General features: G+C 37.5%; 1 protein-coding gene across 4 annotated transcripts in view; it reads left to right on the top strand.

The window, feature by feature from the left end:
- The window catches only part of LOC139478144 (small conductance calcium-activated potassium channel protein-like), a 456,162-nt gene that overhangs the window by 399,640 nt on the left and 34,218 nt on the right, over positions 1-22,304 (top strand). For all 4 annotated transcript variants that reach the window (XM_071260503.1, XM_071260487.1, XM_071260495.1 and 1 more), the window contains one exon: positions 16,654-16,755. In XM_071260503.1, coding sequence (XP_071116604.1) covers positions 16,654-16,755 — 102 coding nt within the window. The remainder of the gene's footprint in view (positions 1-16,653; positions 16,756-22,304) is intronic.

Raw genomic sequence — 22,304 nt, 5'->3', positions numbered from 1 at the left:
CATTGTGTCATTCACAGATATGGGAAAATTAGATAACTCATTTAGTAACATTTTTGGTGTTATGATGTTAAATATCATGGTTAAAAGAAAAATTGTCCACTGAATTAGTAAATATTTTCCTTTTTTCATAATACAAACACATGTGCTAACCATGTTCAGGAACAAAACAAAAAAAATGTAAAAAAAGATGACATAATCATCATTTTACATATTGAATTATTCACTGTATAGTTCCTTTTAAAGACGAAAATTTCTTTAAAAATATTACAATTTATTGATGGAGTTGAGATTTACCTAGCAGTAATCACCTTATCAGTTGCCTGAGTTGGTATTTATAGAATCTTGCTTGATCAATCCTGCTGGCAGTTCCTATGGCCCTGGTTTTTCACTAACAATAAGTTACAAAAAAGACAATATTTAATTTCCTCACATTTGGGTTTATTATGTTAGTTTCTAACGGACAAATAAATGAATAACGTATATACATACACTCAAAAGGTGGTCCTATTTAGTGTTGCGCATTGAGAATGATGCAAATAAAGTTATGAGCCGAGTAATCCAAAGCAATTAACAACGCCTGTGGTCTGACGTTGATTAATGAATAATTTCCACACTCGTATATGCAAGGGGCTGACGTATGGTTCTCAGTAGGAAGTGGCAACTTGGAGAAGATGGCTTGCAGTATATATATAGAATACTAAATGAGCTCCCGTGTAATACCAATTTTATGAAACGAGTTTTATAAAATTGGTATTACACGGGAGCGAGTTTAGTATTTTATTTATTACTTGCCATTTATAACGTTTTTAGAATTATACTGTCAAGTGTGAATAGGCTGACACCTACACGATCCACTGCATAATACAATTGAGTTTAACAGAATAATACTTCAAACACGTCAAAAGTTGAAACGTATGAATTTAATACCATACAACATTCCACCTTTAGAATTCAGGCGTCTGTTCCACAAAATTATCATAGCATTAAGGTTATCGCAACTCACATACTTTAACTTAGACCAACGACTGTCGTTGCGCTACAGTACGATTGCCTTGTGGAAAGGGGCCTTGCACCTCAAAGTTTACAATCACGTCACAATACCCGATGACGTAATTTGTGGAATTTTGTTGCAAGATCCTTCGGCGAAACAATGCCATGTGACATCAGCCTAGCAGCAAGGTTGCTGGGGTCATCGTGTGTGCATAAGCTCCTCTCAGTGATCTATCATCTCCACACGCAATGTCGTTGAATAAGCCAAGGGATGTTGAGAGCTTTCAATATTTGTTCGTGAAACGTGTTCCGAGAGTACATAAGCACGCGTTTTGGTATTACACAATGTGTAATACAGCTGTATGTTTATTAAACGGGTGATCTCTTGACGGGCAAGTAATAAACAGTTTTACTTTATACATGTAGATATATACATATGAAAGACACTATGTGCCAGGTCAGCACATAGTGGTAGTGGTTGTTGTCTAGGTGCCCTGGAGCACCCAGCCTAACCCTAGCTAGGCTAAGGGTAAGACCTCTCTTTTTTTCTTCAATCTCTCTGGACCAAGGCTTATATAGCCAAGGTCACCTGACATTTAGTAAGTAATAAATATAAATGTAAACAGTTAATAATCAGTGACATACTTGTACATCTTGTTCAGGATGGCAGACGGTCGATGTACCCAAAAATTGGGATTAACAAATTAGGATTAGCATCTTATAAATAACAGCAATTAAGTGTTTCAAGGCATATAGATGTCATGGCTCCAGGGTAATGAGCCTTTGCAATTAAATGTTCTCCAGACAATGGGTGTTGTAAATCAGTCGCTATGACACCATCAACAAATATCACATCGCATTAATAATTCTCAAAACGTTACTCCCGTCAACTTTTGATAGTTAACAATGAATGCTAACAAGTGGCTTGCCTGTCACAGGAAAACTCATGTGGGTTGTCTTTGCTAGATCCTTTTCACCTGTTTATGGTGCAGTTGTCTTACTGAGCATATTCGTGTTTGGGGATGGTAAATATCCTGTATTAGGAATAAACTCTATGTGTTTAGCTCGCCAAGGCTCGCTAAATACAATGTTTATTCCTTATGCAGGATATTTACCATCCCCAAACACACATGTGTGATAACCTCTATTTCTCGAACCTCCCTTGACGTCTTCAATAGCACATGCATCTCTGGTTTTAAAAAAAGTGACACTGAGTTGCCATGTCATTATGCTGCTTCCAACTTATAAAAAATAACACGTGCAAATGTATCTTTGATATTTGGTAATCTTAAAAGGGTGTCGCCAAACTTTCCAGATGCACTTAAGGCTAGTGTTAGCCACTCGCAATAATTTGAAGGTGCAAAACTCTCCATCTGCCTATGTTGGAGACTAGATGCCAGGGCTGACCCTTTCCTCTGGTGTATTCTGGCTGTGATGTAATAGAGGTTATGCATTTAAAGGAATTATCAAGCAATAGTTACTATTGTGTATAATTCTAAGAATACTACCACTATTATATCAGTAGTCCCTTCAACCTCCCCAATATATCTGCATCTAGCATGTAGGATTGTTGGAATGAAATGACGGCTTCCCAAATGTCACAACCTTTTATAATTCAAGATGTAAGTGCATCAGTAATTGTGTTCACATCTCCTGGTGAGAATAATAAATCACTATCAATATTCAACAAGTCGTGTTTAAACCATCTCGGTCTGCTATGGAATAATAATTTACTTTTCGTTTAAATGAATGACATTTGGGGATTATTTCTTTTATGGTTACGAAAACTGGACAGTGGTCACTACAAACTGGATCAAGTACACCTGAGTCCCAAACACTATCAAGGTCTGTCACAAAAAATAAATCTATCAGTGTACAGGTACTGGAATGTTGGGTGATCCTCGTAGGTTCTCTGAGAATTTGTGAAAGTCCAAAAATCATTTGCAAATATTCAATTTTTGGATTATTCTTTTGAAGTATGTCTTTGTTAAAATCTCTTGCAACTACAGTGCATATATTCATATCCACTGCGTTCCCTGTGGATTGATCAATTAGTTCCCAATACGCTTCGTTCTTATCTGCATGATAGACAGTACCAATTAAATACTCACGAGTTTTGCATTTAACATGTACCCATATCGTCTCTAGACCAACTATGAGAAGCTGATGCATATATTTGACATACAGATTATCTCTAACATAAAAAGCTACACCACCCCCTCACAATGACCTGTCTTTCCTAAATGGAATCTTGAAACCAGGAATAATTATCTCGCTGTCATGTATACGTGTGTGTAACCATGTTTCAGATACGCAAATTCTATCTGTTCATAAGTTCAACTTTAAGGATATCTAGTTTATGTTTATTACTAAAAATGTTCAGATGAATAATATTTAAATCTGGGCCTATTAAGGGTCCGGGATTAAGATGAACATCTCCACAGCAGAGGAGCAGTAATGACAGGAAAATTGAAACTGAGGAATTAAAAAAAATATGTGAAGATTTTATAATTTGATTCGTATTTGGTATGAAGACAAACTGCAAAGGAGCCAACTGCTTGCTTGTATTGTGCAATATCAACTTCCAGTTGAGTTCACACAGGAAAGCAGTGGGTTCCAAAAAATCGAGTTTACAAATATCATATAATCGAACAATGGTTATCACTGTTGATAATTATAAGAATACTACCTCTATTACATCTGTGCCATAAATCATAAATCCTGTATTTTGGCTTCAGTCACTCAAACAAAAATTTGAAGATTTTCAACAGACATCCTCTTCACTGCCAATTACACACACAGCTAGTTGTCGCCAAGTAGTCTCGTAACAATCCAAGCCATGACATCATAATGGCAGGACCATAATTTTTTCCCACATCTGCTGCTAGAGGTAGATGAATTGGGGAGGATTTCTCATCAGCAAATCTGTTATTACAACTGGTAAAAGGTAAATATTAGATTGTGTTTATGTAAAGCCAGAAAAGACACAGTTCAATGAAGGTATTGAAGTTATTGAAAATTATATTACAACTTTGAAAGAGGAATTCCCTGATACTGACTTCATTGTTTGTGGCGATTTTAATGGTCACACGGGTGTTGAACCTGATTATATCTACCGTGCCGCTGCTGGTTACCTCCCCTTAGAAGATACTGTGTATGATAAAGTTGAAGATCTACCTTTGTATCCGAAACGTAAAAACAAAGATAGAGTGGTTAACAATTATGGTAGAGAACTTCTTGATCTGTGTAAAACACTCGGGTGTTATATGCTGAATGGAAGATTTTCTGAAGATGGCGATTTCACTTATGTGGGGCCAGTGGGTTATAGTACCCCAGACTATATCATAGTATCCTCACCCATTTACAGTTTTGTAGAGGATTTACGTGTTATTACTCGTACAGAATCTGACCATCTACCACTATGTGCAGACTTTAGACAATTATTTGAATGTGATAAGCCAGACATAGAAGATTTGTCTTCAGGAACAGATAGATGTAGATACAAATGGACTAACAGTAAAGCCAATTTATATGTCGAGAAGTGAAGAGACCATTCCACACAGCAACTGTTCACTCGTTTTACACACAAAGTGGATGCTGATATTGACAGGGCAGTTGATACTTTACAACATATCCTATATTCATGTGGTGAATGTATGAAGTTGAATTATAGTGAAAGGACGTGTTTTAGACAACAACCGGTGTGGTTTGATGAGGAATGTGAGATGATGAAGAAAAATATGTACAAAATATTTAGAAAATATTCATCTTTAGAAAATTTTGGATGTCATATCAAAGCCAAGATGGAATTCCGTAAACTTTGTTAACAAAAACAACTACAATATAAGAAGGTAGTCATCAATGAACTCCATGAGGCAGCAAGTAACAGTGACTGTACAGCGTTTTGGCGTCTTGTTAAGAAATGTTTATCTTCTCACTCGCAGGATCCTAGTATAAGCCCTTCCTCTTGGTCAGACTATTTTAAGGAATTATTAAATCCTGTAGTAACAGAAGATGAGTAATTCTCCAGTAATATTCATGACTTCCTTGCTCATCATGAAAACTGTCTGTGACGATTGCTTTTGTCAAGACGAAATTTTATCAAGTGACTTTACAGAACAAGATGTTATAAATGCTATAAGACATCTTAAGAACAATAAATCCCCAGGGGATGATGGGATACCTTCGGAATTCTATAAAGCTGCTGAGGGATTCCTGTTACCATATCTTCTTTAACTGTTCAACAAAGTACTACAGTCTGGTCACTACCCAGAATCGTGGAGAACCGCAATAATATAACCATTACATAAGAAAATGTTCTGTGAACGTTCCTAGTAACTTTCGAGGTATTTCCCTGCTCAATTTCTTGAGTAAAATGTTTGCATATATTTTAAACAAACGTTTACAATTTTTTCTTGATGTACATGGAATGATTGGTGAATATCAAGGAGGATTTAGGAAAGACCCCTCGACTATCGATAGAATTTTTATCCTTTATCCTTAAAGCTTAATTATAACGCCAAAAGTCATTTGGACCAGAGTATGTAAAACACTTTCTGAACAGGCTTCTTAAGCACTGTGGCCAGTAAAATCCCTGATCAGGAGACTTGAATTTACCCCTCATATAAAGATTCGTTTTACCTATTTGATAAGAAAAGTGTACCCATTTTGTTATATGGTTGTGAAAGCATAGAAATTGCCCACCAAAAGTTTTGTAAATTTTTGTTACACATTGGATATAGATCACCTAATGCTGCTGTCTATGGTGAATGCGGCAGAGTTCCTTTGTAAACTACCTATTTTGTAAGATGTGTTAAATATTGGTTAAGATTGAACTTTAATTGATATCCATATAATTGTTATCTCTTTTTATTAGCTACTGTTGATAGGAAATGCCCCAACTGGGCCACACATGTAAGAAATTTATTATTTTCCTACGGCTTTGGTATCGCTTGGATTTCACAGGATGTTGGTGATCCAAAGCTATTTATTTCCCAGTTTAAAGAAAGAGTGTACAACTGTTCTTTGCAAGAATGGCATGCCTCCTTAGACTCAAATGTATTAACCTTTTACAAGACCCAGAAATCATTGTTAGATTGTGAAAAATATTTATCTCTTCAAATGGCCTGGGAGTGCAAACATCTGTTAACAAAGTTTAGAATTGGCTGTAATTCTTTGGGTGTGCAGCATCTACGAAGGGGTATATCAACATTGACCAATGATAATGTTCTGTGTGAACATTCCAACGCAATTGAAGATGAAATTCATGTTGTTTATTTCTGTAAACATTATGAAGACAAGGGTAAACTGTTATTACCTAAATTGTACTTCGTCAGATATGATTGTATTATTGCCATTTACCAAGTACTTAACACATCTTTTAAGAACGGTTCCGCTTAATAAGTAATTTTGTTAATTTGAGTCTGTATATCTTCATGTGGTAACTCAAATTATGATGTAAAAAGTTTTGTACTTTAGGTCACGTGGCCTTTAATGCAAATAAACCTGTCTGTCTGTCTGTCTGTCTGTCTGTCTGTCTGTCTGAATTGGGGAGGTGGGAGGGAGTACTTCGGATGTAATAGAGGTAGTATTCTTAGAATTATTAACAATGATAACTATTGTTTGATAATTCTTACGAAACATCTACATTTATTACATCTTTGCCAGAATATACCAGAGGGACCCTGATGGGATCTGCCTCCAGTAACTCCCAGTGTAAATGACAGCAATCCTCTTCTGGAAGCCATTATTTACTGATTCTAATCCTACTTGAGATAATTTCCTCTGAAATTCCCCTTGAGGACTTAAAAATCAGGAATGTGTCAAGAGTCAGTGAAATATGTGATATTCTCACTAGATATACTGTTATATTTGCTGTCTGTCTATATGACATCTCTCTAGGTCCATTTCCACCAAAAGTTGTCATTTCCTGATTAGATGGACCCTGTTCTGCTCTTTCCAGTGCTGACGTCACTTCTGGTAAAATTCTCGTTTCCGGTAATGACGTCACTTCCGGTAACTAATGGTGACAGTTGATACTCAAGGTGCTCCTTATCGATCCCACACCGATGCTGCTGGAGTCAGATCCCTCCATCCATGGATCCCTCTCCCTCTTCCTGGATCTCTCTCTCTCTCTCTCTCTCTCTCTCTCTCTCAAACACACATACAACATACACACACACACTTTCTTTTTTTGATAGAATTATTATACACCAATGTTGTCATAATCAAAAACTTTTTATGCATGTTACTATTTCCGATCATAAGTTTTCAATTGAATGTTCAAAGTTTGTCATTCTTCATAAACTCCACGATCTTTACATATAGCAATATAATTCACTGTCTGGGTATAATCCACTGTCTGGATAATTTTTGTCAAAGTTTCTAAAATTTAACATTAGATGTACCTTGTCCAGAAAAATGAAATTTGTTGATAATTAAAACGAAGCAGATGACAATAAAACTGATGTCATAAACGCATCACAGCAACGACCATGGTAACCCGATGCATGTGAGTTCTGTGCAAATTGAAATGCACATGCGTTCCCCTATTTCTTGCCCATAAAAATCCACCCAGATCGGATAACATTCATTCGTTATTGAATTGCTATCACATGCCAAGATTGACAAGAAATTAGAGACACTAAGCCCATGGACGATTGCAAGCTGGACAAACCATCCGGAAAGTAGCCAATGCATTTCAAGTCCACGTAAGGACCATATACAGGCTCAAACAACGGTACCAGACCACCAACACTACAGATGACCGACCACATAGTGGAAGACCAAGGGTCACCACCCGACGTCAGGATTGTCAGATTGTGCGACAGCATCTTCAAGATCGCTTTATTACTGCTGCGGAAACTGCTCGACAGACCATGGGGACACACCAGCAACACATCAGTGCAGACACCGTGTGTCGATGATTGACAAGCAGACACCTCCACTGTCACAGGCCACACCGAGGACCCATTCCGACACCATGTGATCGCCAGGACCGTCTTCAGTGAGCAACACAGCACCAGCATTGGCGCCACCATCAGTGAAGAAGAGTCCTATTCTCAGACGAAAGCTGTTACTGTATCTCAAAAGCAGTTGGCAGAGAGAGAGAGTCTGGTGACGCCGTGGGCCGTCATTCGGATGCTTGTGTTGTTGAGAGAGACTTGTGGGGTGGTCCGAGCATCATGGTGTTGGGTCGAATTGGTCTTGCACAGAGGGTCGGCCCTATGGTCTTCTAGAATATTGGTCGAGGGAGAGGCAATGGTGTCACAGAAGCTCGGTACATTGGTCAAGTCTTGAGACCACACACCATACCTCATTTGGCACATCGCCGCAACCACGAGTTTCAGCAAGATAATGCCCATGCCCACTATGCAAGAGCAACAAGAGACTTCCTCCAGCAGAATGGCATCAGAACCAAGCAGTGGCCTGCCCTCAGTCTCAATTTAAATCACAATGAGCACCTGTGGAACGAGATTCAAAGACGGCTGAATGACATCCGACCAAGGCCGACAACTGCAGCTAAACTGCATCAGGCTTTCCTCAGAGTGTGGGCTCAAGTGCTTATGGCCTTCATCAACTGCCTCATCCATTCAATGTATCGACATTGCACGGCAGTCATCAATGCACTTGGCAGACACACGAGATACTGACATGTGATGCCAATTAGTGCCACTAGTCTGTGTTTCACTTTAAGAACATTTGACACTTTAATTTCAACCTTGATGATCAGTTTTGCCAAGTTTCATCTTTTTAATATGTCCCAAAGAATGTTTACAGTGTTTGGACAAATAAGGTTTCTCATATATCCATCCATGGTGATTTGCAGTTCAGTATATAATCAACCGATGAAATTGCCAATAGCTATTACAAGTATTGCAAACATTTTGCAAAGTTCATAAATTAATAGTGAACAAGTATCTACCTTTATTAAAAGAGGCAAATGAACTACTGAAACAGCAAGTTATGACGTTACAAACGGTGAACACTGTGATTGCTTCCTGTTGTAACACGGTACACAAGGAAATGAGCACTGATAATAACGGGGCTGATTGGTATTGTAATGTTGATTACACAAACACTTTCAAGTTGTGGGTGCTTAGCGATTGTGTTGCGAGTAGGGTGTAGTTTTCAGGAGATTAGTTTAATAAACTGGAGAAGCCTCTGAGTAAGTGATGGTCATTCAATGTGTTCATAGTTTTTTTAGTTCAATTAGATTAACATGCATTAGTGGCGGCAATGTTTGCTGTTGAATTGAAGCAAATTGGTGAGTCACTGCATAGGGGTATAACAGTTGCTATATTTTTACTAAGTGATATTTTCATCATGAGTTTGAAATGAAAATATGCCATGTTTACGATGCTGCATTCAAACTTTTGAGACATTTTCTCACGGGTTCATAATTCTATATACACCGATTCACAAAATGGCACTTTATTGTTGATGGCAACATAACGATCATTATGAGATTAAAAAGAGACAACAGAAACAGCTTCCCACGTTAGGGGTGTGGATGATTGATTTGTTAAATCTTTATTAGAAATTATAATGACTTTTTCAATATAATTACAATGTTTTGCATCTTATATATTGAGTATCTACGAGTACCGTAACATTCTTGCAGTCCGACTTCCCGGTGTTTTTGCCTTACATTTCGACTTTGGTTCGGCTTATCTATGGGTCATATCATTTTCTTTCATATTTCAATGGACAAGTTAATACCTCGGCTTATCTACGGTGTCGGCTTATCTTTGGTCATATACGGTACTGCATTGGGGTATAAAAGTTGATACATTATTACTGACTGACAGTCTCATCATGAGTTCGAAAAGTGAACGTCTGCCTTCAAACTTTGAGTCACTTCAGTGAAAAACAAGTTTGAAATAGGAGAAAAGAAAAAATGTCACTCGTAATGTCAAAAAGACGGTTTACCATATCGCAATACGATAAACTACAGGATATCCTGTATGACTGGGGTACAGAGCAAGGACACTGTGGGTACGTGGTAACCAGAAATATGATTCCACATCAGGCGCTGACCAATAACAAGGCCAAGAAGGCGGAGTTTGATCTACGATCGACTTTCAAGGTGTTTATCACCAAACTGGTGTTCACAGTACATTGGGGCCAGATTCCGTCCAGCGCAGTGGGGTATTCTTGGACCCCTGGTGGACTATTATGTGACACTACAAATGATGATAGTAGAAGCTGTCAATCATTCCTTTTGATCTCAACTATGGTGAATGTCATGTCTGGGGTTATTGACATCTCTCCAAGATCTCATGTACTTCAACTCCATCCTCTGCAAACTTGGTTTATCTCGACACAAGATCCCTCGATCTCGATACCCTGGTACGACCGTCACCATACCTGTTGGTTGAGTTGTGTTGGTGGATGGACAGTGTTATGTGGCAGTGTATTTTATTGTTTAACAATGACTGTTACTGTGTTACATTGTTTCTGTTGAGATTTGGTTGCATTGTGTTTAGACAGTGATCAGTTGTCAGGAAGTTACTATACAGTCAAGTCTCGTTCATCCAACATGGTTGGGTGCATATGATTTTGTCGGATTAACGAGTATGTCGGATAAATGAAATTAAGTAGTATCAATATTCGTGATCGAAAATCGGACAATTACATGATAGATAACGGTACAAATACATGATGAAAAAATAATAATGAAATATTCATATTGTTATGTTACAATTGTTACAGACTGTATGAAATACTGTCAAAATACTTTAAAAGGCATAGTCTGAAAAGGAAGGTTGTTCTGATGTGACATGTAATGGGATGTCCTCGGCAATAGCAAGAACTTGTATTTTTTATTTAAAGCATTAATTGTTTATTGTAAAGCAAGTTTATCTCTACAGCCATTGTAATATGCAGCTACCAGCTGACTCGTCTCGCATCAAAACACGGGCTGTGTACTCACGGGCAGATGACCACGGAGTAGGCTGATCACTGTGTCGGATTAACGAGACTGATTAATGAGTGATTTCGGTAATTCGCTGCAAATTAGGTGTGTCGGAGTGCGAGACTGTCGGATTAATGGGTCTAAATAGCACTGATTTAATCGGCTTCCATCATTAGTGTTGGATAAAGCTGATTGTCGGATTAACGAGACTTGACTGTATTTAGACACTAGTGTTGTGATAAACTTCCGGTCCAGTAAACTGCGGACAGTGATGTTGTGAGGGCACTATGTAAGGGGACAAGAGCGTATCTGTTATGCATTTTCATTGCTTCGGAACCAGCTTTCATGGGAGGATCATTCATTATCCCTGATTCCCTGTCTAGCCCATCTCGGAAGCTTGACCACTGTCGCTGCTGGGGGAATATGTATTAATATCACTAACGTTTGCTATCACCACTGTATTTTGTACGTCCAGATTTGTGGGTTTACAACTTCGACACAAAATTCAGCACCCATCCAGTTCAAAATCGACTTATGAGACCGAGAAATACAAGTCCCAGTTTACTTGGTATTAAACAAGAAAATGTGATCTTGTTGACACATTATCAAAATATGGTGTATTTGAACAGATATAGCACAGTTTGTGGTGTTTATGAAGGTGAAGGAGTAGTATACCCACCAACATTCTCAAAAGATAACATTTATCATAATCCCTGCTCTACAACAGCAACATATCCACTTCATGGTACCAACATTTCACTATTGCAGCAGCATTCAACAGCTGAAGAGGAAGGAACATCACATGTTGTTCTTTTGGCTGAAGAAAACACACAAACAAGGAAAACCATTTCCAAACAGCCCAAAGTATATACTAATGTACCCCCATTCTCTTTTAGCAAGATGGGTAATTATGTGCCTCAATTAATGTGGTAAAAAAGGGTATAGAGCATTTGAATCCTGGTTAGATGCATTTGCTTGCCTTAGATGAACCACTATACACAATTGCTAAATCAATCCAGTGGAACTGTCCTAAATTATATGATGAACTTCCTTATCATGTTTGGTAGGTTTGCATATTGAAATAGCTGCTTTCAGGGTTCTCAAAAACTGTCCCGAAGGAAGTAGATGGAAAACTGCAGTCTTTGCTGCTGGAATCGCCTCAGGCAGATCTGCTGATTCCTCCCATCTTACTACAACATCAGACATATCATATATGCGATATAAGGAAACAGAAGCGACCACAGAAGATCCTTTCAGAAATTGGTGTGCAACGAAGTAAGCTGCTCAGCCCGTTTCACTACTGGTCCCTTGTTCTTGAACAAAAACTTTGCATATGGTGCCTGGTGGGTGTAATTCAAAAAGCAGATTTCCCAAAGTTTGCAGGATCACTTGTCATATTAATGGCTTGCATTTCACAGATATGTCCCTCTTACAGTAGAGCACGAGCACCGCTGTACCTTGAATATTGTTCCATAGAAATCGTGACACTTAAGACTAAACAGACATTCTCTTGTGTTGCACAAGCTGGGTCAGACACATGAACAATTCAATAGCCGTATGAAGGGAGATGGAGGTGCAGTTGGATTGACTGAAACAGCCGGGAGTTTTCTTCTAGAGGCCCACGGAATTCAAAGACATTGTCACTATTTCATGCTTCACTTGTTCATATGCTTGAAATATGTGTCAAGTATTTCCTGAAGTCACCAATGCTTTCCCATCATCAGCAGATATCTCTGACAACACAATGCAGATTCTTGAGCGGTTTGTCATTCTCACTGATTTAGTTGGAAGGTCAATGAAAGGCAAAATCTCTGTTCATGAAGATCTCAGACAATTGACATTTCAACCCAAAGAGGCAGCTCAGAGACAGCAACAATACATATATGGGGACAGGTGCTTGAAAAAGGTCCCACACTACAGAATGTTGTAGTCAGGGGTTGGGAGAGGACATTCAGTAATTTTATAGATACCCAACACTTGATCAGGCACAAAGAAGTGTTATAAACTAACACTACACCTGTAAGAAGTCTTGCAATCCTTTGTAATCTTTACACTTTAGTACAGTGCTATGTGATACTTTGAAGGAAAGTGTTCACTGTAAGTGAATTATAGAACCGTAAACACATACATTGATCCGATATTCATGGTCCTACTAAAGTAGGAAGTAAGTTGATGTCATAGGTTCATGGTAATAATGTCAATAATACTTTTACATACATTCCTGTTATAAGATATGAATCCATTCCCAGATGAGGTCTCTTGGGGTGATCTAATAAACTAGGTAGAACATTTCTCAGTAGACCATTTATAAAATAATATGTCGAGAATAGATCATAGACAATAGATATTAATTGATACAATGTCATTTAAAAATTGTACATCACATCAAAACTTATCAACTTATTCTTAGCCCAAAGATATCAAATGATATCTATATATGCTGTAGAAATAGACAATTTCTGAAAACTAAAACATCTTGGATTTTCATCATCACCAGGGAGCGCTGCATACCAGATTTGAATTGTATAAAGCATTGTTTCAATTGATCCTGAAAAAGATATTGTGATAAATTGAATGAATTGACCAGATAATTATGATAAATGAGTATAGATTGAAGTCATTAGAGATTTCAATCATTTTGGCGGTAATCTTGGACTTTCATCTCTAGGTTTGAATTATATACAGGATTGTTGTGATTACTCCTAAATACATTACAATGATAATTTGTATAAATTGGCCAGATATCTATGTTGTGATGAGTATAGATTGATATCATTAGAGATTTCAGCCATGCTGGCAGATGTTCTACCACCAAGGGTCACTGCAAACTATATTTGAATTATATACAGCTCTGCTCCAATTCATTCCGCATGCATTACTATGGATATATGTATAAATGGATCAGATAAGTTTGATATTGTGAGTATATATTGATACCATTAGAGAGTTCAGCCATGTTGGCGGCCATCTTTTCTACCACCAGGGGGCTCTGCTGAGGTGGATCCATATCCAACATGTTTCGGAATGGTTCAATGTATAAGTGTGCCAAGTTTGGTGCTGTAAACCCAAAGTGCACAATTTTAGCCTTAACTGCCCCACTAGTGATGTCACCAGTTGCAAATCATTTGCAAAATTTGGAACAAATGTACTCTTATGGTATCAGAGTAGGATACCCAATATTGCATTTTTGGCTAAGCTTCATGGGACAACGCTTGGATGTATGCTCAGGATTTGGCTTGTCATCTTATGTGTTATTCACCGACCTACAAAAGATGCAGTCAGGTTGGAAGATGATGGGCTCACAGGAAGCCAGCTAGTTCCATAGATTCTGTTTCAGGTTGTTTCAAGCGGTCAAGGTTCACTGCAAAACGCTGATAACATTCTCTGTGATATCCATGGACTTCCAGCAGGCTTGCACATGATACTTCCAATTGATTCTGCGATTCTGGAGGTTCTGCAATCCTTCTACCCTCAATTTCTCCTTCAGCTTTTCCATCTTCTCATCAGGATCTTTGGCTTTGCTCAGAAGTTGTGTTGGGCCATACTTCAAGCCAGGTACATCTATGATGCACACCTGGCTCTGGATCATTGATCAGACTTCACTGGTGGCTCAGTCGCTTTGCAGAGTTGCATCCCTTGGGCATGCAAGAAACCTATGATTGTGGTTTTGAATCCTGGTTATGTTTCGAGGTTCGACAGCATCATACTTGTGCTCATTGGTTTCAACAAAGTGGTAAACATCTGATACCTGCATTACTTCAGGCTGTATCACATAAAGCAATAATGTTCAAAGCGGCATTACACCCAACTCACTCCCTGTCATAGTTCATGTTAAAATCATCTGAGAGAATATGCTTTTCAAATGTTAATGGCTCCTTGTTAGAAGCATCCTTCTCAACCTCGACAATGGGCACATCTCTCCAGTACAATCAACAGTTGACTTCCACTTCCTATCTCTGCCCCTGACTGCTTTTTTGTCATAGCCCTTAAAGGTGGGGAGGAGAAAAGGTTCATATTTGGCGACATGTTTTTTTCATCCTGTCGGTCCACCAGGCTTTGAGTCTCTTGTGGCATACGACTGGAGTCTTTTGGCTTGGTGAACCTGACTAGAACTATAACATATGGTGCAAATGTGCTAAGTGGCGCCTTGTCCATGCTTCTGTGTCGAATCGGTGGCATTACTGTCTCCCATCTGGTAGGAAAAGACCCTGTGCCAGTATACCTTGTAAATTTGCAGTAATGGAAATGTGGGAAAGGAGACTGTGCTGGAACCGATGCTAAAACCTGTTCTAGTTCCTTTTTTATTTTTGCTTTTTCAGCTTCGATCTCTTGAAGCAAAATCTCCCTTTTTGTTTTAAGTCGGAGTACATGCACTGTTGATGGGACCTTCAATCCCATGGCACTAGTTTTCAGTTCTTTTTCTCAAGAACCATAAGACTTAGAAAATTGAATGAAAAACTATAAACTTAAAACTACAAGGGCTACAAGAAAATTCAAATTTCATCAAGGCATGATAAATGACATTCAACTTTGTTGCTATTATAAAATTCTCCATTTTCTTAGTACTTTGTTATCTTAAATTGCTAATACTCAGAATAGATGTTTGTCTCCATATTAGGGTTTATGTTTTATAAAATCAGCAAATAATTATTTATTTCTTAGTTCACTTTAACAAAGTCACTGTAAACATGACACGTCCAGAGGTTTGATAAGATAACTTTGATTACTGGTTACTGCACCTGTTTTATTTCACCTTGGCATCAGACTGTCGTCCTTTTAATGGAAATTCCATTTTCCAGATGGTGCATATCAACAGCTTTTGCATGCTTGGATCAGTATTTTTTCATTCTGACATTTTGTGGAAATACTTGATTTGATATCTATTAAACATTATGGGATTATTTATGAAAAGTAATTATTTACAGAGATATAACTCAAGTGGAGTACAGGTCCAAATGAGCAGATAGGTGGTCTTGTGATATGGCATGTTGTTACTGGTTGGTTTATATGGTAGGAAGATTGAGGAGTCGGCTGACTTTGGCTAGATATTTTCAAAGGGATGGAAGTCTGTGGGTCAGTGTAATTTTCTTTGGAATATTTATCAAAATCTTATGGTATATAGGGATTTGTCTTATCAAATTTCAGGTTACTTATTGAATACTTATCAGAACAATGTCAATCGATTTTGACCAACGGCGTCACATCTTCTATCTTGCTTTGTATTGTGATATCTTACAACTTCAACCATTGACATTCATATACTATGATGGGTGCCAGTTGAGTCATGGCATTCATGATGAATGTTTTAAGTTTGGCCTCTGATATAGCCAGTTGTGTATGTGCCAGTGTTGAATGAAAAGAATATGCTGTGAAGCTGTCTGTTGTGTAGAAATGTTTGTTATTTCTTTTACTTGTTGTTTACCTTTGTATGACCTATAACAGAATATTTCAGAAAAATTAATGAGCTGCACAGCTAGACCTTTTGGGTTATGCTGTGGCATTGAGGTTGAAAGAAATGTTTCTTTTTTTGTATGCATTGGAAATAAATCTGTTTCGTTAAATTCTGTGTCGAAAAATTTAATTTAAGGCTAATTGTCATTTGATTTAATGTTTATAAGATTAATTTGGACAAAAGGTGGAGACTGAATAATATGGTCAGTACAAGTGAGTTACAGATCCTCTGGCTCTGCTTTCTGGATTTCTGAAAATAGTTACAGCCATCTAATTTATCAATTTTTATCACTCAGACTCAGACACACATCCAGGACTTGGTAGCAGACATGCACAGCAATCAGGGAACTCTAGAAAAACGTGTGAACAAGATTGAAGAAAAGTTAGCCTCAATGCAGGTAGGTTATGGATTTTTTATTCACCTGAACTGAATGGCTGACACAATTCCAATATGAGCTTAAACATGTGTGTCATTGCAGTCATTTTCTGTATTTAGTTCATCAAAACTGAAAAGCATGGTGAGCAGAACAGCAACAGTTAGCTGGGTACTCAGGTATTAGTCGAGTATGATAACTACTATACATGTAGAAGTAAATTTATACTTAAGTACTCTGGAGAGTAATCCCCCATGTTCAGTTAAATTAACTACTGCCCCAATGTGTTGCAAATCTTCAAACTATCTGAATATAGTGCAATAACTAAATGCACAATTTGCTCCATTCATTCTCTTTTAAGGGTGGCACTGCATGCTCTATCCTCCATGTCAATTAAGTGTTTAGCAGCAAGACTGCATCAACTCTTCTTGGCTTTACCGAAAGGGTTGATTCTACTAACTACACTGAGTTGAATAGATTTATAATTTGGTTTAAAAGGTTCTCATCTGGAATCAGCTGTGATGCATCAAAATAGTAAACAAAACTTAAAATACATTTGATCTTTGAAAACAAGTATGGAAGACAAAGATGACATATTTCCAAATACTGGTTAAATGTACATTGTCATGATAAAATTCCCCAAATTGCCTTTTCTGTTATTTTGGTATTTCAATAAATATTCTAAACTTTTGTCTGTTAATGTTTCAGGATCGTTTAACCAGCTGGAAGGTTTTACTCAGCCTTAAACTATTATTGACAAACACATTAATTATCGACTAAAAGTGTGAGTTCCTAAGAAAGAGTACAAGAGGTGAAAGAAATATTTTCAACACTATTGGCTGTTAAACAAAAATCAAACAATAGTTATAATTGTTAATAATTCTATGAATACTACCTCTATTACATCATAGCCATAAATCCTGTATTTTGGCTGCAGACACAAATAAATCTTCAGATTTTCAACAGAAGTCCTCTTCACTGTCAACTACACACAACTAGTTGTTCCCCTAATAGCACAAGAAATATACTGATTTAATTGACATCAGACTGTATGATTCATATCATTTCTATTCACCTCCAGCTGCTGAAGCCAGGTCACTGGAGGTTCTTCTGTCGTTGTGAGGCAGGGTATTATACGAAGCCTTGTTCCTCTTAATACGCCACGTCAAGCTGTTGCTGTTCGGTTAACTTTAAACTTTGTTTTCACATTATGTTCTCTATATGTACCTCCATCTTCGACCCTTCAAATAACTGATCTTCAAGCCCAATATGACCTGCTCCCCAAGCCCTGTATCATCATGGGAGATCTCAATGGGCATAATCCACTTTGGAGTAGTACTGCTACAAACAGTAAAAGGAAGACTTTATTTTGAACAATGACTTAAGCATTTTTAATGATAACTCCCGGTACAGACACATATTAATCTCTTGATCTATCACTTACCAACTCTGAACATCTAAATGAATTTGATTGGTCAGTCCATGACGACCTCTGTGGCAGTGACTATTTCCCTACTATTCTTCAAACCATAACTCCATCTGATGTTCCTCCATCATCAAGTCTGAACACGTCTTTGTTCAAATTACTCTGGAAAAACAAGTTACATCCTGATCGTTTTATTGATTTTCCTCATTCAATGCAAATATTTTCTGATGAACTAAATAAAATAGCTGATGAATCTATTCTGAAGTCCTCTGCCAATCCACACATCAGTAAACCATGGTTTAATGACACTTGCAAGCAAGCTAGGAAGGCACAGAAGAAAGCTGAAAAGTATTTCCGTCACCATCCTATGGTACATAATTTATATAAATTCAAAATTGTAAATGCTAAAGCATGGCATACATTTAACCAAAATTAAACACATGTCTTGGCAAGCTTAAGTTTCAAAAATAAATTCATGTACGCCCATGTCGAAGGTATGGAACATGATTAAAAAAATCAAAGGTAAGGGATCTCAATCTGGTATCCACCATCTTCAAAATGGGACTGTATTAGTAACTGATAAAACAGATATTGCTGATAAACTGGGTGAAACTTTGGCTAAACATTCTTCCTCATCCAATTATGTACCTCAATTCTAAAAATACCAAAAACAGCAGGAAAAGAAAGCTATTAATTTTAATTCAGATAATGGGGAAGATTACAATGAAATATTCTCTATGCATGAACTACATACTGCCCTCAGACAAGCTCACGATACTGCTACAGGAGCTGATAACATACATTATCAACTTCTGAAGCACTTACCAGAATCATGTTTACAATCACTGTTAAATATTTTCGATGAAATTTGGATGTCAGGACGATTTCCACCTTCTTGGTGAGTAGTATAGGTAATGGGGGTTCTGGACCACTTCCACTGGAGCCCGATTTATTACCTATACTGCTACTACAGGTGGCATTTTTTATGCGTAAATGATCATGCGATTCAACGATAGTCATGAGGTTAAGTTAAATTGGCTCTAGCTCACCAATACCTGGGGCCAATCATTGCTTTAGATGAGCCTAAATGGTAATAAAAATATTCTTCATTATTTTTATCGATAAAGCGATATTCAACATTTTTATTAAGTTCTTTGTTCATTTTACTAGGAGACCAGACTATATAACTACACTCTTCTTGTAAATTGATAAGAAACAATTGATAACCGTATTTGGTTGGTTTGACATCACTGATATAATAAAAACCTTGTGGTAATTCTCTCCATTTAATAGTTTTTTCCATTATTATATATATTTATGTAAGCATTAGTCTAAATGTGATGAAATGATATTTTTAATCTCCAACCAGTTCTTTGGTTTTGGCACGGAATAATTGACGCGCTTGTTGCCTCCCCTGTTGTATGAACTTTTTTTTCTCATCCTCGCTAATACCACTGGTCTTATGAGATTTTGATCGAATCTCCTGCTTCATTTCGTTGTATTTGGTGAGTTCCGACAGCACTAAACAAAACTCATCCTCGGATATCTTACAATCAGCCATTGCTGTCGAAATATGATCCTCTATGCTGTTCAACTTTGCTTCGGTGAGTATCTGAATACTATCATGTTTTAATGCTTTCTTTTGTAACCTATGAGAAATGAATTTTATCGCTATTCCTGCCAGTCCCGAGACTCCAGCGGTTATTTCCATGCCGAGCATGATAGGCGCGGCGATTATAGTTGATAGTAAACCGACACCGGCTACACCGAGTCCCATGCCAGCTGCTATAAGAGCGGTGTCAACTCCGTCCAGAGCATTCACGGCTCTGCGATACTTTTTATACAATCCAAGTCTCAACTCCCTATCCTTCTCTATTCGATGTTTTATGTCGCTTATTTGATGTAATCGAAATCCATCAACAGTTTCCATCTTTTCAATTGCTTCATCGAGCGCTGGATATAAACTCATAGTGTATATTACGAATATATAATAGTATTTAATTGGTCTGGCTTAAATGTTTTGAGAGTATACATCAACCTTATCAAATGTATATTATACGGCAAGAATATCTTAGAAAGAGAAATACTACCACTTTTAATAATTTGAACCCCCTCGAGGGTTGCAACGGGTGATGCTCCGACATGAATAATACTGCAACGTTGACGCTCGTGTTTCTTGGGCCATTTAATCGATAGACCTGGTAATATTTCGAAGGCATCTACCGGTGCATCTCCGAACAAGACTTCAATAATAAGCGTAGAAATATTAGGTATTGCACTCAAGTTAACTTTAATATCATCGAATTCAGCAACCAAATTTAAACTAACATTTTGGATTGCCGGACGACGATATAACATATGACCTGGTTTTTCTGGCAGAGGAGTGACTAACACACTTTTTCGTTTTGACGGGATATAAGCCGCGAGTACGATACCACTATTTATTATTTTAGTTAAATTATGTCCCTTACCCATCATCGGATAAGGTGGGGTAATGACGATATTCAGTAGCCACTTGATGTTTGCTTCGACCATAGTCCATTTATTCTCACTGTTGCGAATAATATTGTACGGAGTGGTTTTAAGGAGTCTACTAACGTCGACATCGCTTAAATCTTCTAGATTTTCCGTGAATATAACTTCTTTCCGCTTGTATACATTATCGTGTAAGTGTAAAGCGTATAACTTACCATTGCTACCGGGTTTACCGAATCCTTCCATGTCTCCGAGATCGGAAAGCGCAATTGTATTACATTGTCTGAGCGTTCCAGGGCCTGATGCATCAACCATTATTTATAATATGGAGTGTTACACTTAAGTATCCTATATGTACAGGTTGGTGTTTTACATCTAATACAGAAATTTTGAGGTCTGAAATAATACCCCGCTTCAATTTTTTATATTGTAATGTTGAGAAAGATTCCGTTCTACCACTATTGTATTTTTCATTTTTCACTGGAACACTTCTGAGCAGAGTTGAAGGACTTTCTAGTTGAATATTATCCGTCGTGCTTATTTGATCAAGATGGATGAACAACTGTTTATAGGGAATTAAATCAGGTCATTTAACCTCCTGATCTGGTAACTTGCGTATTGTACCAACTAAGCGTGTAAATTCAAGTGTAGCTGATGGGTCCAATAAAATTATATTTGGGTCTTCATGGTCGAATTTCACTGTCCCAGTCGCCTCATTTTGTGTGAGACTAATTCCATTAGGCTTAAAAATGTCATCATTGAGTGAGCTTACGCTGTAATACCCATCAGGTATAGTAATGGATTTGCTAGTACCACGTGCGGATAATATCATTATCCTATTATTATCTTTTGCAGCATATATATTGGTCCACCTCGGGTAATAGGTTACATCGCATAGAGCGACTTCGAGTTGTCCATCCGAGTTATCGATAGTACGAAGCAGTTGAATAGACTGACTATTTGTTATTCCCAGGAGTGTAACATACATATCAAATATACAATAATACTATATCATAACTTAAATATGGAATCAACAATTATATATAATATGGAGTGTTACACTTAAGTATCCTATATGTACAGGTTGGTGTTTTAAATCTAATACAGAAATTTTGAGGTCTGAAATAATACCCCGCTTTAATTTTTTATTTTGTAATGTTGAGAAAGATTCCGTTCTACCGCTATTGTATTTTTCTTCTTTAACTGGAACACATCTGAGTAGAGTTGAAGGACTTTCTTGTTGAATAATATCCATCGTACTGATCTGATCAAGATGGATGCACAACTCTTTACAGGGAACTAAATCGGGTAATGCATATACAGTCACTGGTTTGTTGGCTGGTAATACTACTGACTGTCCAAATCCAAGTGTAATTGCTAAGTTCTCATCAATAATTATACCTGTTTCTCCAGTGTATATTTTCACTGTCCCATTCGACTCATTTTGTGTGATACTAATTCCATTAGGCTTAAAAATTTCATCATTGAGTGAGCATAGGCTGTAATACCCATCAGGTACAATAATGAGTTTTTCCATACCCCTGTTTTCACCTGGTATAATCGTCTTATTATTTCTTTTTGCAGCACTTATATTGGTCCACCGTGGGTAATACGTTACATCACAGAGGGCTACTTCGAGTTGTCCATCCGAGTTATCGATAGTATGAAGCAG

This window comes from Haliotis cracherodii, unplaced genomic scaffold (assembly GCF_022045235.1).
Source record: "Haliotis cracherodii isolate W230 unplaced genomic scaffold, xgHalCrac1.p SCAF_1, whole genome shotgun sequence".
Lineage (NCBI taxonomy): Eukaryota > Metazoa > Mollusca > Gastropoda > Lepetellida > Haliotidae > Haliotis > Haliotis cracherodii.
The sequence above is the reverse complement of the archived record's forward strand: the minus strand, read 5'-3'. Positions and strand labels throughout refer to the sequence as shown.